Source organism: Rhodamnia argentea, chromosome 5 (genome assembly GCF_020921035.1).
Source record: "Rhodamnia argentea isolate NSW1041297 chromosome 5, ASM2092103v1, whole genome shotgun sequence".
Lineage (NCBI taxonomy): Eukaryota > Viridiplantae > Streptophyta > Magnoliopsida > Myrtales > Myrtaceae > Rhodamnia > Rhodamnia argentea.
The window spans coordinates 17,242,759-17,261,482 of NC_063154.1; the positions used below are offsets into that span (position 1 = coordinate 17,242,759).

General features: G+C 37.2%; 1 protein-coding gene across 5 annotated transcripts; it reads right to left on the reverse strand.

Moving 5' to 3' along the window:
* Positions 1-167: 167 nt before the first annotated feature.
* On the reverse strand, positions 168-17,707 carry LOC115755186 (general transcription factor 3C polypeptide 3). 5 transcript variants are annotated; one of them, XM_030694498.1, is made up of 19 exons: positions 17,594-17,707; positions 16,962-17,304; positions 16,752-16,854; positions 16,075-16,182; positions 15,245-15,426; positions 14,308-14,503; positions 12,876-13,121; positions 11,364-11,507; positions 9,946-10,024; positions 9,319-9,432; positions 9,066-9,232; positions 8,633-8,751; positions 6,638-6,764; positions 6,472-6,555; positions 6,153-6,279; positions 4,132-4,246; positions 2,092-2,282; positions 1,870-1,982; positions 168-717 (listed from the first exon to the last, which is right to left on the reverse strand). In XM_030694498.1, exons 2-19 carry the CDS (start codon positions 17,297-17,299, stop codon positions 451-453), a joined length of 2,820 nt encoding a protein of 939 aa, XP_030550358.1. In that variant the 5' UTR covers positions 17,300-17,304; positions 17,594-17,707; the 3' UTR covers positions 168-450. The 5 variants fall into 5 exon arrangements, with proteins under 5 accessions (XP_030550358.1, XP_030550359.1, XP_048134804.1 ...); XM_030694499.1 differs by having other exon boundaries at positions 16,962-17,299; positions 17,594-17,701; XM_048278847.1 differs by lacking the exon at positions 17,594-17,707 and having other exon boundaries at positions 16,962-17,581.
* Positions 17,708-18,724: the final 1,017 nt, after the last annotated feature.

Consider the following 18,724-nt stretch of genomic DNA (forward strand, 5'->3'; position numbering starts at 1 on the left):
AAATATCGTGTACGTGAAATCAAGCTTTTAACTTTAAAAAATGGCAAAGCCAAATTGAGTCAGGTGATGAACTAATTACGGTAAACTTACCTTACAATCAAATTCTAAAGTCGCATCACGGTTTTTCAATCATATATGATAAGAAAGTGTCGTCGACACATAATAAATTAAACAGGAAATTTCGGGAACATTCAACGAATAACTAGTGCAGAAACTTATGAAATTTCCGAAACATTAGATAATTACCAAAAATCTACTTTAAAAAGCATGACTATACGTAACAGCAGCCTGATACGAACATGCTACAGGCCCCTATAATCCTGTACTCTCTCTCTCTTGGGTAATTACCGAAAGCTACTTTACAGAGCATGACTATACAAAAGAGCAACCTGATACTAACATCCTGTATCTCCTGATTAGCCAGCTAATCCAGGACATGTACACAGTAAGTCAAAATGAGCAATAGTCTTTCAAGACCTGTCTTGCAAGATCAGAGGCTCCGCTCTGCTTGTAGATGAGATGCAAGTTGTAAGCAGCTTCTCTCCGGAGATCGCAAGGAACAGGCTTTGCGTTTTCCAAGTGGAATGGATTCTCGTATGGGAGTTTCGGGAGAGGACAGTCTTTTTCTTGTGTGGCGAGCACCTTCTCATAATAAGAAGCTGCAAGCGTTACTAGCCCGACGTGATGAAATGCCCGAGCAATGTTGTACAATGCTTCCTGGACAAAGTGCAAAGGATGATAATAACAGTGCATTTGAACTAAAAATTGATTAATCAGAAATATGTCTATAAAAAGAGAAATAATTTGCAGTGGACTATCTAGCAAAAACATGTGAGAGCTTAAGAAAACGAGTCATCTCAGAAGACAGGTAATGAAGCAAAGTTCATAAAGGTTCCACCACATCGTGCGCCTTAAAGACTGTCCTTCCTTCTGTTTGTCAGCATCTGATTGTGAACCCTCTTTACGTATTTGCTTCAGAATTTAAGCTGATTTTTTTATACTTGTGATATCAACTCCTGAACCTAACAGCTTTACCCAAAAAAAAAAAAAAAAAAACTCCTGAACCTAACAGAAACACGCTCAAGATAACTGCCCGATCAAATTCTCAGCTAAATAAGAGCACAAGCACCGGAACTTGGAACGACACACATCATCCTTTCGTCCAAGAAATATTCAGTGGAGAGACAAATCTTAAAAGTACCTCAAAGAGAGCTTGGTAGGAGGAATTAGGAAGGGAGAGAAAGGATCCTAAAAATACAATCTGGTTTGGATGGAGGGGAAAAGAATGAGAGAAAGGATTAGGAGAGATTTTGAGGGATTCGTAAAGTCAGCTCTATGTACATCTCAAGTCCCTCCAAATCCGTCCCAAAATGGAGGGATTTGGAGGGATGAGGAGAAATTGTTCAACAAACATTTTATTCTTTCTTACCTTTCCCTTGTTTTATATCTGTTTATATATACATAAGAGGATCTTATGGATCCAAACACGATTATAAATCAATCAATTTTCTAATCAGTTCTCTGCATCCCTTCTTTTCTATTTAAATCACTCCTATCAGATATACGGTTAAGCTACTGTCTCTTACCAAGTTAAACTGATCGAAAAGTTTTAACGTATTGGAAGGAGTCGATGACCTGAACCAGAATGCGCCTCCATATTTTATTTTTTATTTTTTTGGTAAGGACCTCCATATTTTATTTTCATTCACATTTGATCTATAAAAAAATGTATATGTATATATAAATCTGAACATAATCTGCTGTTAAACTCTTGATGCAGGTTATATGAACCAAGCAACAAAAAGGGACTTGATCATTAAAAGAAAAATAAAAAAAACAAAAATCTAAAGATGAAATAGTAAAGAAAACCTGGCTATTTTCACTCTGCTGCAAATTCTTGAATAGAAATGCCAACCCTTGCGTAATACACTGATGCTTGTTTTGAAGTCTGAAACCAAGCGCCAAGTTAATCAGAGAAGTTCCTGCACAAGAAAAAGGATTGAATGTTGCAAGACTGACAAAAGCAATGAGGGATAAAAAAAATTGACAACCTACAAAATAAAAAGAAAGACTATCAGAATAACAAGTTACCAACACAGAGCTTGATTAAGGGACTGTCAGGGAGCAGTTTATAGGCCTTTAGGTATTCCCTTGCTGCATCTTGGTGGTGGCTACTAATTGTAGACTGATGCCCAGCAATGAGAATAGGCGGTACACAATCCGTATGTTTGACACGTATGTTACGTAAAAACTTCGAATATTTTTTATAGTCTTTCTCCATGCTGCAAGATAGTGGCAATTTTGTTAAAAAATTTGATGAACACTAATCCAAATATAAACCAAAAAGAACAAATATTGTCAAAAGCACTGATTAACGCCCATCTTTGACTTGATGCATCTATGGTCCCATGGTATATGTTAAAAGCAAATAGTGCAAAGGTGTGGTAATATGTTGAGATCACAAAGGAGCTCTTAGCTACTAGTACAAGAAATCAGTGACATTGACACTAAAGTGGTTGAAGTCAAGTCACTGGTTGAGTTGACGATGCAAACGATGCCTCTGCAAGAGGAGATACTCCGGGTGTATGAAACTTCACGAATTTCGAAATACCATATTTACTCATCAGTAGGCAACAAAAGAAAACATTTTCATGGAACAGAAAACCACCAAGAAACCAAATGAAGCAAGATAAAAATAGCTGGTGTGGAAAAGGTTAGCGAGGCAGCAAGACGAGGAATGTGACAAAGGACTCCTACTTTTCTTTGCATGAGAAATCTAAGGGGACAAAAGATTTTCTTTTGAATGAAGAAAACGTTTCAGTATAAAAATATTTTAAACTTTTTGAAGGGGGTAAAAGATTACTAGCAAGGATACAGTAGTTCTCATAACCTATATAGTAAGCCTCTTCAAATCAAATAGACGTATAAAAAAAATATTGATTAAATGGTTCAGACCAAAAAAAATTGGATTATTGTGATGTCTTTTGTTTAGATCTTTCAAATTGGCTTAGTTTGTGAATGAGAACAGAACCAAAATAAACCCCCTAGCAGCCATTGGGGTCCAAATTACCACAAAGTAGATATCCAGAGACACATTTGGATAGTTAAATTAAAGACAAGTTCCAAAATTGAGATCATGGGGTGAAGTAGTGCATGTATCCACATTCCACTTCTTTTTCTTTCTTTGGTAAAAGCTCTTATCCAATAAAATATAATCTAAGGGAATTTTCTCTGACAAGAATATTTACCTCAAGGACTTCAATTTAAAAAAAAAAAAAAACAGTTCTGCGCAAGACATAGAAATTGGGAAAACTGCTTCCTTATTAATTGTAGATATCAACAATGGTGAGTGAGTAAACTTAATTTGTGGATACTTCTTGTGCCTGTGGAAGACAACGAAGCATGCATAAAACAGGTCCATTCACAACATCTATTTTTTGCTTTTTAAGCAATGACATGAAAGCTTCATTAGGCGCAAACAGGACTGGCAAACCCATACCTTTAAAGATTGGAGCTCATAGTAAGAAAAGTTTGCTCAAGCACAAAGAAAATTAGGACGAATTGCTTTCCACTAACCTATAACTCAAATGTCGTTTCCACTTGGAAAACTAATGAGACTGTTCGCCCAGAAGTTGGTATGCAAATCTTATTAGGTCGCTAACAATCTATTAATCCACAGTAAGTTACAATATTAAAGAAAATCTCATGTAAAATTTTAACATATGTAGAAGATCCTGAAGCATTAGGAAGCAACAAGGTGCCTCTGTATCGCTTCTAATGCTTGAAGCAATCAATAAAATTTGGCATTAAGGAAAACTATGCCAGATCAAACTTTTTCCATTATAAGATATACCAAAGAAGTACGAAAAGTTCAAGGCTTCTCCAATGCTACAAGAAGGTAGAAATCCAATAAGAGCATAACATTTAGGACAATTTCCTGTCTTTCCACAACAAATGTTCTAATTAAATGACCTACGATGCAGACAAGAGTGATTGTACTGCTTCTCCAGAAATCTTCACACAGGGTAAAGTTTTCAATGTGACATAACACATCACAAAGATACTTATTAAGAGAGAATGAGATATAAAGGCGTATATTGAGCAATATGATATGACAGAAGCAACATTTACCTTGAAATTATCTTGTAAAAACAATTCCAGGCAGCCAGACTGTCGGGATGCTGCTGCACAACTTGCCTAACCCAATCAAACCCCTGTTTTGGGTCTGTGGTGTTGTGTGATATTTCTGGATTCAAAAGGAAAATAGTCATGAGCAACTCCCCAAACACCACAAAAGTCATGCACAGTCATGATATTTGTGCAACTAAAATGACTTTCAATGCTGCCACCCAGGTCCAATGTTAACAGTTCTCCTAACAATGACTTATCCCTGTCTCGATAACATTCACAGATGTAAGGGTGAGGATGCGGGTGTGGCGGCACTGTTTCAGAGTTGGTCATGCCACACTCGTCTTGTTGTAGACTACCCCCACTACTAATTATTCACAACAAAAACCTTGAAGAATATAAGCACGATGACCAAATATCCCAGAAGCAGAAATTCATATATACCACACAAAACTTATGTGTCAGATAATACATTTTACATATCCACATGCTGAGTCAATGCACCTGTGATACTGAAAAATTCGCAAGTCAGAAACAAGCCAAGGACACTTACTTAAGTCCGAGTAACATCAACCTATGTCTAAACATATTTTTCAAAGATTAATATTCAAATCCCACACTTCGATCAATTAAAGACTCAAGACAGTAAAGTCAATCTATAAAGCCCCAAGAGCCCATCCGACTCCACCCTACATTTTGAAGTTGTAACTTCTGTGCTTTCATGTGTTGTGTGCTGTTGCTTTGTTTGATGAACAATAAATGAACAAAATGTAGGGATCACGAAGTGTTTCACAAGAGTGTTCTGGAAGGCTTATTCTGTGCCTTTTTGTTGATTTACTAAACATAAAAAGAACACACATTCATAAAATTGATAAGTGGTGAGAGCGACGATATCAAATTGTACATTACATATATGGGAAAATTGAATAAACTGTAGGATTCTATTTATCAACATATAACTCGCTTACGTTGAATTTAATAAAACACACACATCTTGTTTATAGTGCAATACTATTTGAAGAGAAGAATATGTAGCAATAGCTTTTTCCCATTTGTATAAACACAATCACCATTATTGAGCGCTAGTGTCCTCATTGGTCATATCTCATGAAATCATTTAAAGTCTTCATATATGTTTTAGATATATTCTACTTAACTAACACATGCCAATGTGGTGCCATATAGTTTTACCCTTTAGATACTTCACATACATCACAACTCGTTTAAATCTATGATAATTCAGAACTTCAATTCACGGTCTTTTTACCTCTAACACCCTTTAGTGATCATGATACCCTAATCCATCAGTGATCTGTGCTTAAGAAAGCACATTCAGTGTTATAAACACCGATGTTTTGATATATCGGAACCAACATCAGAATGCTCTGCTATAGAATAATAGATATACTTAGATATGATCTACCTTTTAACCAGATAAATCTTACATTGTAATTGGCAGAAAAATTTATAACATTGTATGAAAGGTGTGCCTTCTACCTGAGCATCTTGCATTTTGGCACTTCAGAATATTATGACCCACTAAGAAAGAAGTCTACCCCTCAAGTATCACGTATTAGACTACTAACATTCCCCATGCAAGTCTCCTTTTATGACCAAAGCAATTCACACCACCAATAATCTTGATCTCTCCCAACCTACCCATTTCCATAAGATGAAGTATGTATAGAAAACCGCCTGAAGTCCATCCACTCCTAACTTTTCATGTCTACTGCACATAATCTACTCCGTCACAACATCCAGTGCAATATAGTTCATATTACTCAGACACAGAACCCTTATAATACATTATTTGTTTATGCTATTTCCATTATTTCCTTTCTCACATTGGGCTTCAAATAAAAAGGAAACTTGCCACTTTGTCTTCTCACATGTACGAGCAAGTTGGAATATGAGCATGTTTTGTGCAGAGGCTCTTCCTAGGAAAAATGAGGCAATGCTAAATAGTGATCTCTACAACAGAGTGATCATGTGAAAACAAACATGGTTCTAAGTTCAGGATTTACGTGCTCCAAGTGACCGAAGCTCCTCCTCCTTATCCGAAGGAAGTACATTGTGGGCCAATCTCAAAAAGAGATCGATAATCTCTAGGGCTTCCCAATACCTTTTCAAGGATGCCAAGGCCTTACCCAACTGTCAAATATTGAATTAAGAAAAATCAGACAGTGTAAGAAGAGAAATTTACAGCAGCTTGAACAGCAATTTTCTATGACCATATATGCCCAACAAAGAAATAATTAGTTTTCACAAATAACTTTTTAAGGCAATTCAGGAGTCAAATTTTCATAAAAGATAAGCAACGAGCTAGAAAACGAAGAAAGTCACATCTAGTATAAGAAGATGATGCTGCTCATCATTCCAAAGATTCTGCAAGGGGGGGTCTCTCACGATTTTTTGCGCGCGATCGTCCTGCAAAAATGACACATTAATTGTTCATGCAAGTGAAGCTGCTACATATTTTCATCATGTAAGAACCTGATCAAACACGAGCTACCAGTTGATCATCATCAGAATTATCACTGCACCAATCGACTCCTGAAGCAACAGCGGCAGCTTTTCTTTCTTCCTTCAGTGTTGCCCTCTTCTGAAGCAACCTTCTGGCTCTAGCAGCCTTTGACCTGATTCAAAGTGGTTTACATGAAGTGGCGCATCACGAGATTTTGGCAAATGGTAAGCAAGTAATGAAAGTAACAACAGAAAAAGACAGCTGCCACACTGTGACAAGCAAATCGATTCAATAGTAGAACTAGTTAAGCAGTACATGCAGAAAAAGAGAGGGGGAAGAGAAAGAGAGAGGGGCTGGGGGAGGGGTTTTGGGGGGGGTGGGACGGGAGGGGGAGAGATGATCTGTCAATAGTAGTGAAATCGTAAGGATTATTGTTAGGTCCAAGATAAATCCAAGAGGTCCTTCACAAAGGATCGGCATAATACTGACAAGTGGCTCTTGAAGATTAACCACCGGGTGATACAATTTGTGAGCAGTCCCCACGTGGGGACCAGTAGGTGACCGAACTTTGTGGTTAGGCCATGGGAGATAGTCCATTACAAGGATCGAGTTATGCAAATTAGAGCAAATCAAGCAATTGTATTAAATTACATGGGCCCTATCCATCAACATACAGATGGCGAATTATGTAGCCATATTTAGTATATTTTTTTTAATTCATTCTTGACTCCAAATGAGCATGGTAATGTGGCAAACCATTCTGTAAAAAGTTTGGATCCCCTGAAAGTTGCAACCAGAAAGGGGATAACTGTCCAAAACCCACAAATTTTTAACACGAAGTGCAACAGGCTTGAACAAAATGCTGGACTATAGATAACAAGCATGCAACTTTTCAGTGAACTCAGGAGGCAAGTTATTGATCAAGAAGCAGGTTAGCGATCAAATTGGTTCCGTCATTAGGTCAGTGGGTTCCAAACTATATATCCCGAATCAAATCCTCACATAAACTTCACAGTTTTTCTGTATCTGAGAGTTCCAATAGAAGGCATTACCCAGACTAGCAAATCAAGTAATCCAAAGCAGAATAATGAAACAGTGCAGCATATCTAGCCCAGGATTTCCGTAATCCCAGCATCCAAGACAGACACAAGATCAAAAGCCAGCATGAGTATGGGCCATTTGGCATTTCATTGTTCTTCTGGATGACTACCCATTTTCCTTGGAGTGCTGCACTTGTCAATCTTAGATCAGTCCTCAATTGATTTCAATTGTCAGCGATTCCCAAAGTTCATGAACTGATCTAGTGCGGATTACAGATAAAGAACGCAGTAAGTATCACTAGTACTTTGGGCATCATTTGTCGGGTGATCTTGGGCCTCCCTCATTCTAAAAGATAGCACAAAAGATTAGATTTTCCCTCACTCTTATATACTGAACACTAGCCCCTTCCACAACTGATGTGGGATAACCCCAACAATCTCCCTCTCACACATTGGGTCTCCGGATTGGAGCAGCATCAACCCGTATCTCTCCCGCGTGAGTGCTAGGTCCAGACTTATTAGTAACCTGGACTCTAATACTAGTATTGAGTGGGTCTTGGGCCCTCCATCTCAAAAGCAAACTCAAAGGATGAGACTTTCCCTCACACATATATACCGACCACCAGCAACTGATGTGGGATAACCCCAACTTCATTTTGACATTAAATTTCTTTCTTTCATTATCTAGTTTACAATTGATCATCTCCCATGCCACTACTGTCCATGAGTAGGACAATGAAAACCGTTAACCAGACTTAACAGTCACATGCCAGTGCCGTGAACAAAAAATTAAATGTGTAGGATGATAGACTTCCGGGAGCAAGGTCTATGCCAACACAACTATATGCCCTAAGACAAAAGCTGGAGAGTCTAAGGCTATATAGCACTCAGAGATATCAATATCAGAAATATTAAAAAATCAATTTTCAAGATGGATGGTCCAAATGAAACTTGTATATAATTACTAAAGTAATACTTGTGAGATAGGTCTTATACTCACAGATCTGAGCTGGGAGCAAGTGGTCGGAAGCCGGAAAATACATTATCATTCTGCTGATCATCCAGAATTTTGGCTCTTTCAAAGAGAACCTTTCTCGGGAGTCTTTTTTTTGTTTTAACCTTCATTGGCAACATTTATTTGAAGGGAAAAAGACAATGCAATAAGCAACACCTCTAACATGAAAGGTCACCAGCGCTTTGCATGCATCAATTACATATGTGAAAAAAGGATAATGCAAGTCAGTGAAGATAGGCAAAATATATATTAGATTTCATTTGTAAAGAAGATATACAGAAAAGATGATAGTTCTTATGAAAGTGGTTATTAATATTACGGATTCAACATCAAGAAGAAAAGCTCCCCTAACAAATCCTTAAAGACGGAGAGGATGGAATAACAGATATTATCCAGCAACAATATATGCTAAGATTACCTTCTGCCGAAGAGTTTCGATATAAAGTGACTCACGAACAAGCGGTAAGATTGCATCAACAAAGTCCTTAATCATTCCCTTTGCTCTATATATGCTGCAAAGCTTTAACCTCACTTTTCCATTAGCCCACCATGGTCTATGGTTATCAGAATCCACATCCCCAGAGCCTACAGATGAATAAATATTACCAAAGACTATTTAATGTAAGAGCAAACCACCACAATGAGCACAACAATCACCAATTGATTGATACCTGGATTTTCAGGAGGAGATAATAGTGAAATGGTCTCATCTACTTTATCATCTTCAAGGAGCAGTGAAGCTAATGTTAGGCGGGCACCAACATTGTCCTCAAGTAGATGCAAACCTGAACTGACACATGAATCAGTTGCAGAACAACACATTAGTTTCAATAATGGAGACATGGCGGATGCTGGCATGTTATAACTAAGCACTGTTGCATTACAAAATCCACATCAACTAAATCTTTTTTTTTTTTTTTCAAAAAAAAAATCTTTTTTAATCATATATGTACAGTAAAACCTTCATTGACAAACATGTGACTCACAATTCCAATCCAACTTAGTCCTCTCTCCTCTGTAAAACCTCAAAAAATTTCTCTAGAAAAAATGTAACTAATCATGGATTATTGAGAACTAATATCTCTGGTAAAAAAATTCCCTTCCACTCAATGAAAACCAGTTTAACTGCACATTGCAAAAGAAATAATATTCCCACAACCTATTTCATAAGCAAAACAACTTTACTTCCATTGTGCGCCACCAAAATGTATATACTTCTTTGTCCTCCATTTCTATGCTGTTACAAATCAACAATATGCTTATTGTAGTCCAAAGCGTCCAATTCAAATATGTTTTACCTCTATAGAAAGATGAAATTGCATGTGCTCTCATTTTCAATGCTTGATAACACTGGGCAATCTTCAGATGGTAAGATCCCTGGGAGAGAGGTTGAGGAGAAAATCACGACTATAAAAAGCAAACAGCAATAAGCAATCAATAAGCATTAAAGACATGTGAGATTTTGTGAAACTATTGCCAACTGTTCTAAAAGCTTAAGCTATTATATGAAGGCGCGATTTATTAGTTAATTATTCTATCACTCTCTCTCACGCTAAGTCCGGTCTTTTCGCCTAGTTCTAAACGTGGAATTCTTTAATTAGGGAGGCAAATGGGGAAAGAAAAGATTGGAACTCAGGATCTTCTGTTCTAATATCATGTTTGAGATTTTGTAGGACCACCGTCAATTGTCTAAAAGCTTCAGCTGCTAGATGAAGGCATGGTTTAACTTTTAATTATTCTATCAACATATCATAATATGGAGACAACAAAAGACAATCATTAATCACCATCCTTTTGTGCAGTTCACTCAGTCATGTAACCATGAAGAAATAGTATTATACACTTCAAAGAGATGACAATATCGAAAACACACAACAAAGTCTAGATCACTTCTAAGGTGTCCAAGGGAGTACCAAGAACCTCCACAAACAACGTAATAGGAAGGACCAAGTGGGTATAGAGAACACAAGCTTTAACTCCGAAATTAACAAATGCAGTGAGTACAAGATAGTTTTGAGGGTAATCCTGCCCACCATACCTACTCTACATCATTACACATGGTCACTTCAAAGATAAGATAACTTATAAAACATACCAGTACCAAACGTAATGTAAATCACTACTTCCCTGAGATTTTCAACTAAATCTTATTGCTATAATGCCAAAAAGCAATGAATGAAAAAACTGAAAAGACTCTCTTAAACACTCTCTACATCAACAGTTACGTGTTGCTCTGGTGAATTTCTGATGCTTCTTCCCTTATTCTCCTGTCAATTTTCCTTGCATTACAAGTTAACCATTATACGAAAATGCTGGATGCAGTGACCTTCTCCCCTGCTTTAGGGGCTTGGGGTGAGAGAGATCATGAGTGCACCCTTTACAATTCTTTGTGGACTTTTTTGCTAAGTTAGGTTTTTATGGTACATATAATGGTTTATGAATTAGTTTGCCGGACAAAATTTGAAACAAGGCACGGTAATCAAACTGTGGGAACTGACATTTTTCTGGTTCCAAGTATCTACAGAGCCATTGTTCATTGGGCAGGTAACCACATATGCATAGTTACTTAAAGATGTAGTCTACACAGAGGGGAAAAGAACAATATACACGAGACAGAAAAATTAAAAATTGCACTAAAAAGAAGCATAGGACTAAAAACATCGTGTGATACTTTCGTCAAAAAGAGAGTTAAAAAAAAAAGGCCAGTTGTCCTTACGCAATTCTCTAAATTTCCCTCCAGCATCTGATAAAACTTTAATGCGCAGTCAAAATGCTCAAGACTCATATAGGTATCTGCTATTTCAGTAATCAGGTCTGCACAGTCACATGAGCTCCCCTTCTGCAAAAAACTGAAGAGAATCTGCAAAACATGGAAATACCAACAATGAGTAGTGATACAAAGATACTCATAAGTCCACCGGTCTAATCCAAACGAAGAAAATAGGATGTGAAGCAGGATTAATCTCCAACCTGCTGAAACTATTTAACAATTTAAAAGAAAAAAGAAGAAAAGTAAGTAAAACCAAGGCCACGAAAAAATGGTAAGATGGGCAAAATTGAAAGACTTGAGGAGACAAACTGTTTCTTCTTTTTGATGATTAAGAGTCAGGGATCATATAAGAACTCTTCACCACGAAATACCACTGATCCTGTCCACAAGTTATTAATCACTGACAAATCCGCAAATGGAGTATGCCCTAAATTGCTACTGGTACTACGAAGCAACCAACAAGCACACAGCTCAGATAGAAAGCAAATTTTCACACTACAAAGAGGGCTGTGAATCTACTTTTCCATTCTCACCCAGAACCGTTACCAAGGAGATACAGTATAAAACTCTGACCAACATGCTCAGAAGATCTTTCAATGTATTGATTTAGACTAATACTCACTAGCAAACCATTAGCATCAAAACGGCAACAAAAATGTGTCTTTGGTCGATTAATGCATTGCGATATAGGGGAGAAAGATCTATGCCTTGACCTACTACAGCCTATTTGCCAAAACCTATGTGATCAACTCGTATATGACACCCCACTAAGCTAATAAGATCAAAAAATTTCAAATCGCAGCAAGTGCAACCTTGAACATCAATGCGGTCAAGAAGCACTGGAACTTGTTCCCCAAAGTACAAAAATGACAGCATCCACTCTATCATCTTTGAGCACCATTAATCAGGCTTGGATCAGACCAAATGTAAATCCATTAGGTCCAAGGATGTTTGAACATTGCAATCAATCGCCTCCACATGTTCCAACAAGATTTCAACTTTATGGTAGAAGCACAAGTTAAAAAGGCAGTCTAATGGAAAAAAATCCTGAGAGAACTGGAATATTTGAATATCATAGACGCCATAGTATTAATACGAGCACAATGATAACATTTGATCAACACAGGGTAATCCCCCCACAATCTGAAAATGGCTTTTCTCAGTGCATAGTTGTTGTCAGCCTATATTCGTCATCAAACTAATCTATCTCTACATGCGATGTCGCCGCAACAATGGGCAAAACCTTCTATGAAGGTCATGCGTGTAATTATTACATGAACAACCAAATTTCTCAGGATCACACAGGAAGAAAAAACAGCTGTATCTGCAAACATGGTTTTGGCACTAATGAGAACTGAGCATCTGTCGTAGAGAAAGCAACTCCCCTAATCAGAATAGGATTACCAAAAGGCAGATGAAAAAGTTAGTCAAAAACAAACAAAGAAGCAATAGCCACACCTCTGCCTTCTCTGAATTTCCGAGATGAAGATGACAAATTCCTTCTTTCACAACCAAATTTGCACGGAGTGGCTTTTCCTGGCTGTGAGAATGAAAAAGCTGAATAGCTTTATCATATGCATTATTTTCCATGTATATTGTGGCTAGCAGATCAACCACGCTCAAATCAGCTTCAGATGAATAACTGTTTACATATTCAACCAAAATGCTGATAGCACGCTCAAGCTGGCCACATTTAAGATACAACTGAAAGGTAAAATGAGAAAATGTTATATCTCTAATAAAACATATGTCTTCATAAGATAAATGTTCCCCAAAAGCACAACCTCACAGAAAATTAGCCGGACACTGTCTCCATAACAAATTTTATAGAAGGCATAAAATAAACAAAAGTTGATAAATAATTATTCATCGTAATTGTAATCCTACAAGGAGTGATACTATCTCTGGCTGACGCTTACTTCATCCTGTAATGTATGGCTGTCTACCCACCATAAAATTGCTCAAAAATCAACAAGATTGGTCAAGACTTATTTAGTGACCAACTTAAACCTTAAACAAGAGTTTTCATAAACACTGTCTAGATATTCGTCCAAAGAAAAAAGAACGCTCTCTACGGACATTTGACTCTCAATGGAAAGGAACAAGACAGTCATTGACCAACAAACTATTGTCACATAGGACACACTAGCAAGTCGCTATACCTACTGCAAATGCTACTCCAAGCTTCAAGATACATCCAGATATTGCAAGAAAAAACTGCTAGGAGACCTCTTCAATTGTAACATCTGATATTTAAGTTTGTGAGTAAAGGAGAATCAGCACAAATATGAAGCAAAATGTACAGAAAACTAGATCCCCACTCTACTTTAAACCATAAATATATCCCAGAAACAGTTTCCCTGTAAAATGGCTTTACCAAAAACTTTTCGGAGTTTATTCTCCCCCACAAACTAACCTCCTCAATGAAATCATGGAAACTTTAGATCCTGGACCAACTATTGCAAACACCAAACTTGCACACTGCGCAACTCATGTGCAACTCATGCACCTCTGCATGACATTCTGAAAAGCACCTTACACATACCACCTATCCTCACTCTGGCAAAGAAAGTAGTAATTGTCCTTAAATTAAAAAGTGATGCATGCCCTATATGCCCACGAATGCACAAACCATCCATCACCATGAAATACAACCCAGGAAGACTGACTTTGTTTAAGTACATAAACTATCAAATTAGAACCAGAAAGTGAAAGCAACACTCCACAAACTAACCGAAAAAAATCAAAGCCCAAATGATAGACACTGAAATAACTATTATTTTAATAACACAACTGACAAGGGTTCATTTCAATTAACTAGTCTATTTCCAAGCATATGAATCGTGAATTTTACTTATGAGAAATGTCTTATCTTAGACAAGTTAGAAACCTTGGCCCCATTCTGGAGTGCTTCAACATCTTCAGGACAAATCTTTTGTATCTGTTCAAACAACTCTGCAGCCTTTTGATAATCTCCAAGGTTTGAATGAAGTGATCCTTGGTGAAACAGTAGAGAAACATCTTGGGGGTCTGCTGTGATGGCTTTGGAGAGGCAATACCTTGCCTGACCATTGTTTCCTTGTTCTCTGTAGTAGAGAAGACAGGAAATCACAATACCATAATAAACGCGAAAAATTATCACAGAAACCCTAAATGACAGAATGGTAAATGAGGCATCAAATCAAATCATGTCATAAGCACTTTCAAGACATACATCAAAATTTGTTGCCAAGAAACAAAATGTATTCAGCCTTTCTGAACGACAATATTTTCATCGGGTTGACTTCTCACCAATTGCAGCGCTAGTCAAGCCAACACCATTGTGTTCACTTTAACCACCCCTTCCACCGATTACTTACCATTAAGGTAAAGCATTCCCCTATCAATCTTTTGAATCCCCCAGCTTGGAAAGATTGCCACCCCAATAATTAATTCTGTCGTTACTGGACTTTAATTTATTGTATTTTTTTTTTAACATCAGATGTGTCTTTTTATTTTCTTTTTCTTTTTTATTTAGACACCCAAAATCTTCAAAAGCTTATAAATATGAGCATGTAAGGTCACCCCAAACTGTTAATAATATTTTACAAATCAATATATTATCTTTGTTTTGACGAGAAACTCAAATATTAGCTTTGCTTATAAGGCCTTATTAGTCTAAAACGAGTTATTCTAAGTATATATCCCCGTTTGACCCAAAAAAACAAAAGTATCTATCCCCGCATCAGCAAAGAACTTCGAACAGATGTACTCATATAAATATGACACTGACCAGGTACAAGCCCTACTATGCACTAAAATGAAAACAGTGATGACCAAAATCTTACAAGGACCGGGTGAAGAGACGCTTCCACATCGAAGAATCTTTTGGCTTAAGATGTGCAGCAATCATGTAAAAGTCCACTGCTTTTTTGTCAATGCCAAGATCATCATAAATCCTTCCTAGTGTATCATATGGATCAGGTAAATTTGGTGCTAGCCTGACTACTTGACTTGATAGTGATATGGCCTGAAATTTTGATAAAAGAAAAACAAGCCAGATAAGCATGTTAGTTAAATCAATCCGCTGAACCATAATGCTGCGCACATTCCACAAAAGATAGAACATGGCCTCACCCTCATGGTGGATGCAAAAGGGAAAAAACAGAATGTTGAAAAGTTCTGGCAGTGAACAACTGTAGCTTACATAAAATACGAACATAATCTAAAAAGAAATTAACTGATGATGTATGCTATGTTAATGGACCAAAAGACTAATTGACTCAACTTTATAGAGAACCACCAGAGACGTGACATAATTCGCCCCCACAAACTTTTAAGAAAGATAAAACACATAAATTATAGTAAAGCTGGAGAAGTTGGATGTACTTTGTAATTTGAGACTTACAGAAGTCAACTAAGATTGAAAGGAAGATTGCCAATATTATTGTAAGACCTGGCAGCTAAAGCAACTTCTGAACAAATTCAACATGTGTGCAGACAGGGCATCAAAAGTTGGATATATCTCCTTAACTAAACAGGTTATTACAGAAAATCCCACAAATTGTCTATCAAAAGATAGTTGCTCCAATCAACAGTAAAATACCACAAGCCCAACCTTCACGAGATTTTTATGAACAGATAACAAAAGGATTCTATCTAGAAGACTAAAACTTACCTCATCGTAATTACCACGGGCATAGTTTAGAGTTGCATCACCAAGCATTCGTGTGATTCCTGGACTGAGCTTATTTCTTGACCCTTTTCTCCTACCCCTCTTCTTAGTCTGCAAGAAGATAAAAACAAATTAATACACCAATCATTGTGTTCTCCACAGTAGTATCGCCTGCATAGCCCTCAACTCTGGGTAGTTGAACATTCTTAATAGAGCTTCAGCAAGATACAGAATTTGGTTGCAGCCATATGAGAGGAAGCCACTGGAGGCGAATGCAACCATTCCAGCATAAGAATATGAATATTGAATACAATAATGATCATACCATCTATCATGTTACCACAAAAAAATAGGATACAAGATGCAATTCCACAAAGATATATTCCATTACGGACTAAATCAAAGTATACAATCCCTATTTCGCCGAGAAAACAATGATAAACTCAATAATCAGAAGCGCCACAATTGTATCAGTGTTAGACTAAACATGTAGCTTGAAAAAAGACTAAACATGTAGGACTTCTCCAAAGATTAAGCACCAATGGGATGCTAGCATTGATATCTCATCACTCTCAAAATTCACTGAATATTCTCCTACCCATTCCAGAGTGCACTCACTTTTCCATGATTTAGATTTACATTTTCACTGATTGAATGGCAATTGCAAAGACAAACCCGACCTTTTTCGATTTTCTACGAGAACCGTAGTTCATTGCTTCCATAATCTCCTCAAAGGTCGCTCCGGGATTCTCCTCTACATGAGCCTTCTTCGTGCATCTTTCACTGCAAAAAAAAAAAAAAAAAAAAGGGAACATTCAGTTAGTAACATAAGCACAAATCATGACAAAACTCAGTAACATCCAGCCCAAACAAAATGAAAATCTCCATACAATTGAGAGCTATCCAGGCCTTTTCGTTTCTTCTCGGCCAATGCTTCATACTCAAGGCGCTGGAATTGCTGGTAAGGTTGGAGTCCGGAATCGTCGTCTTTCGTGAAATCTAGGGGGTCCATTCCACTTCCGAATTGGAAAACATACTCGCCAACGTCATCATCATCTTCTTCTTCTTCTCCCCCCTCCTCCTCTTCTTCCAGCAACCCCTCCCCTTCTACGAGTTTTCCTTCTTCTGTCAATACAGGTTCTCCTACTGGGGCCTGATGACCTTCTACGTCCACCGGGAGCGCACCATCGTCTTCCATAGAAGTTACCACAATCCCCTCACTTTCCATCGAGACTATATAAAACAATCCCAAGAGAAACATAATCACATCACACAATCCCAAAAACGAGGCCTAATTGTACACATGAAAAAAAAAAATTATCGTTACTATGAATTTCAATACCAGCACCAATTTTGAAAGCTGTCAAATAAGTTCCTTAACTATCATATTCGTTCACATTCTAGCCCAGTGGCACCGACCGTTTACAATGAAGATTAGTCTGCTTATGTAAGTGGCCAGCATTCACTACTAAATACATAATAATCACTACCAGATGGTCACAGAGATGGGAGATGGACTCGCACTGCAGGTCGCCCGAGCTTGGAGGGATGGGTTCGCCCTCGTTCGACACCCACGGCGGCTACGAGCGTCGGTTTCGCGCGAAAGTCAAGATCTTGAGAGAAAATTTGGATCAATCTGAGTCGTTCGTGACCAGCTGGAGCGCCACTGGGTCGTCCGCCGTCGTCGCCGCCGTTCGCCAGCGGGGTTTAGGCGGAGCTACAGCCGGTAGGGCCGGAAACAGGGAAGCGGAAAATCGAAGAAGAGAGAGAACAAGGGAAAAGGGGAAAAAACCAGGAAATGGCAACCTTTGTTTTTGTCTTTATTTTCCTTTTCATTAATTCTTTGCTTTTTATCTTATTTTCTAAATTTCATGACGCATGTAATTTTGCTTTTAGGTAACATTTCAATGTCATGTAAATCTATATGTAATTTCCATGCCCCTTTTTCTCAAAGATTAAGCGTGACATTGTTTTATGGGCTAATACCACGAAAATTTCTAAATCGATACACTAGCTATGAATTTACCCCAAAATGTTTTTACTACAATAAACCCCAAAGCGATACATCTACAATAAATTTATCCAAAATTAATTCTATGATGGCCAAAATCTCCAAGCTAGCACACATGTGACAAATTTAGCTCAAGCTATTTTTTTAATGATAAAAAATTTCAAATTGGTATATATGTGATAAATTTAACCTCCATTAGTTTCATTTAAATTGGGTTAGTATCACGAAAAAAAAAACCCAAATTGATATATATGTGATCATCATAGGGTAAAAATCTCAAATCGGTACACCCATTAAGCGCTACATGTCATTTAATTTAACAATTTAATGGTAAAATTTAACTGAAACTAACGGAGGGTAAATTTGTTATAAGTATACAAGTTTGAGGATTTTTTGTGGTCAAAAAAATAATTTTGGGTAAATTTATTTTAAATGTACAGTTTGAGATTTTTTATTGTCAGATAATAATTTGAAGTATATTTATGACAAATATAACAATTTGAAATTTTTCGTGATATTAATCATATTTTATTGATGGAATCACATGAATGAATGCTTCTACAAAGTTTTAGCACAAAGTGATCTTCATAAGTTTTTGGTACTAATTATTTCAAAATTTTGTGATGCAAAATTTATGTCTCA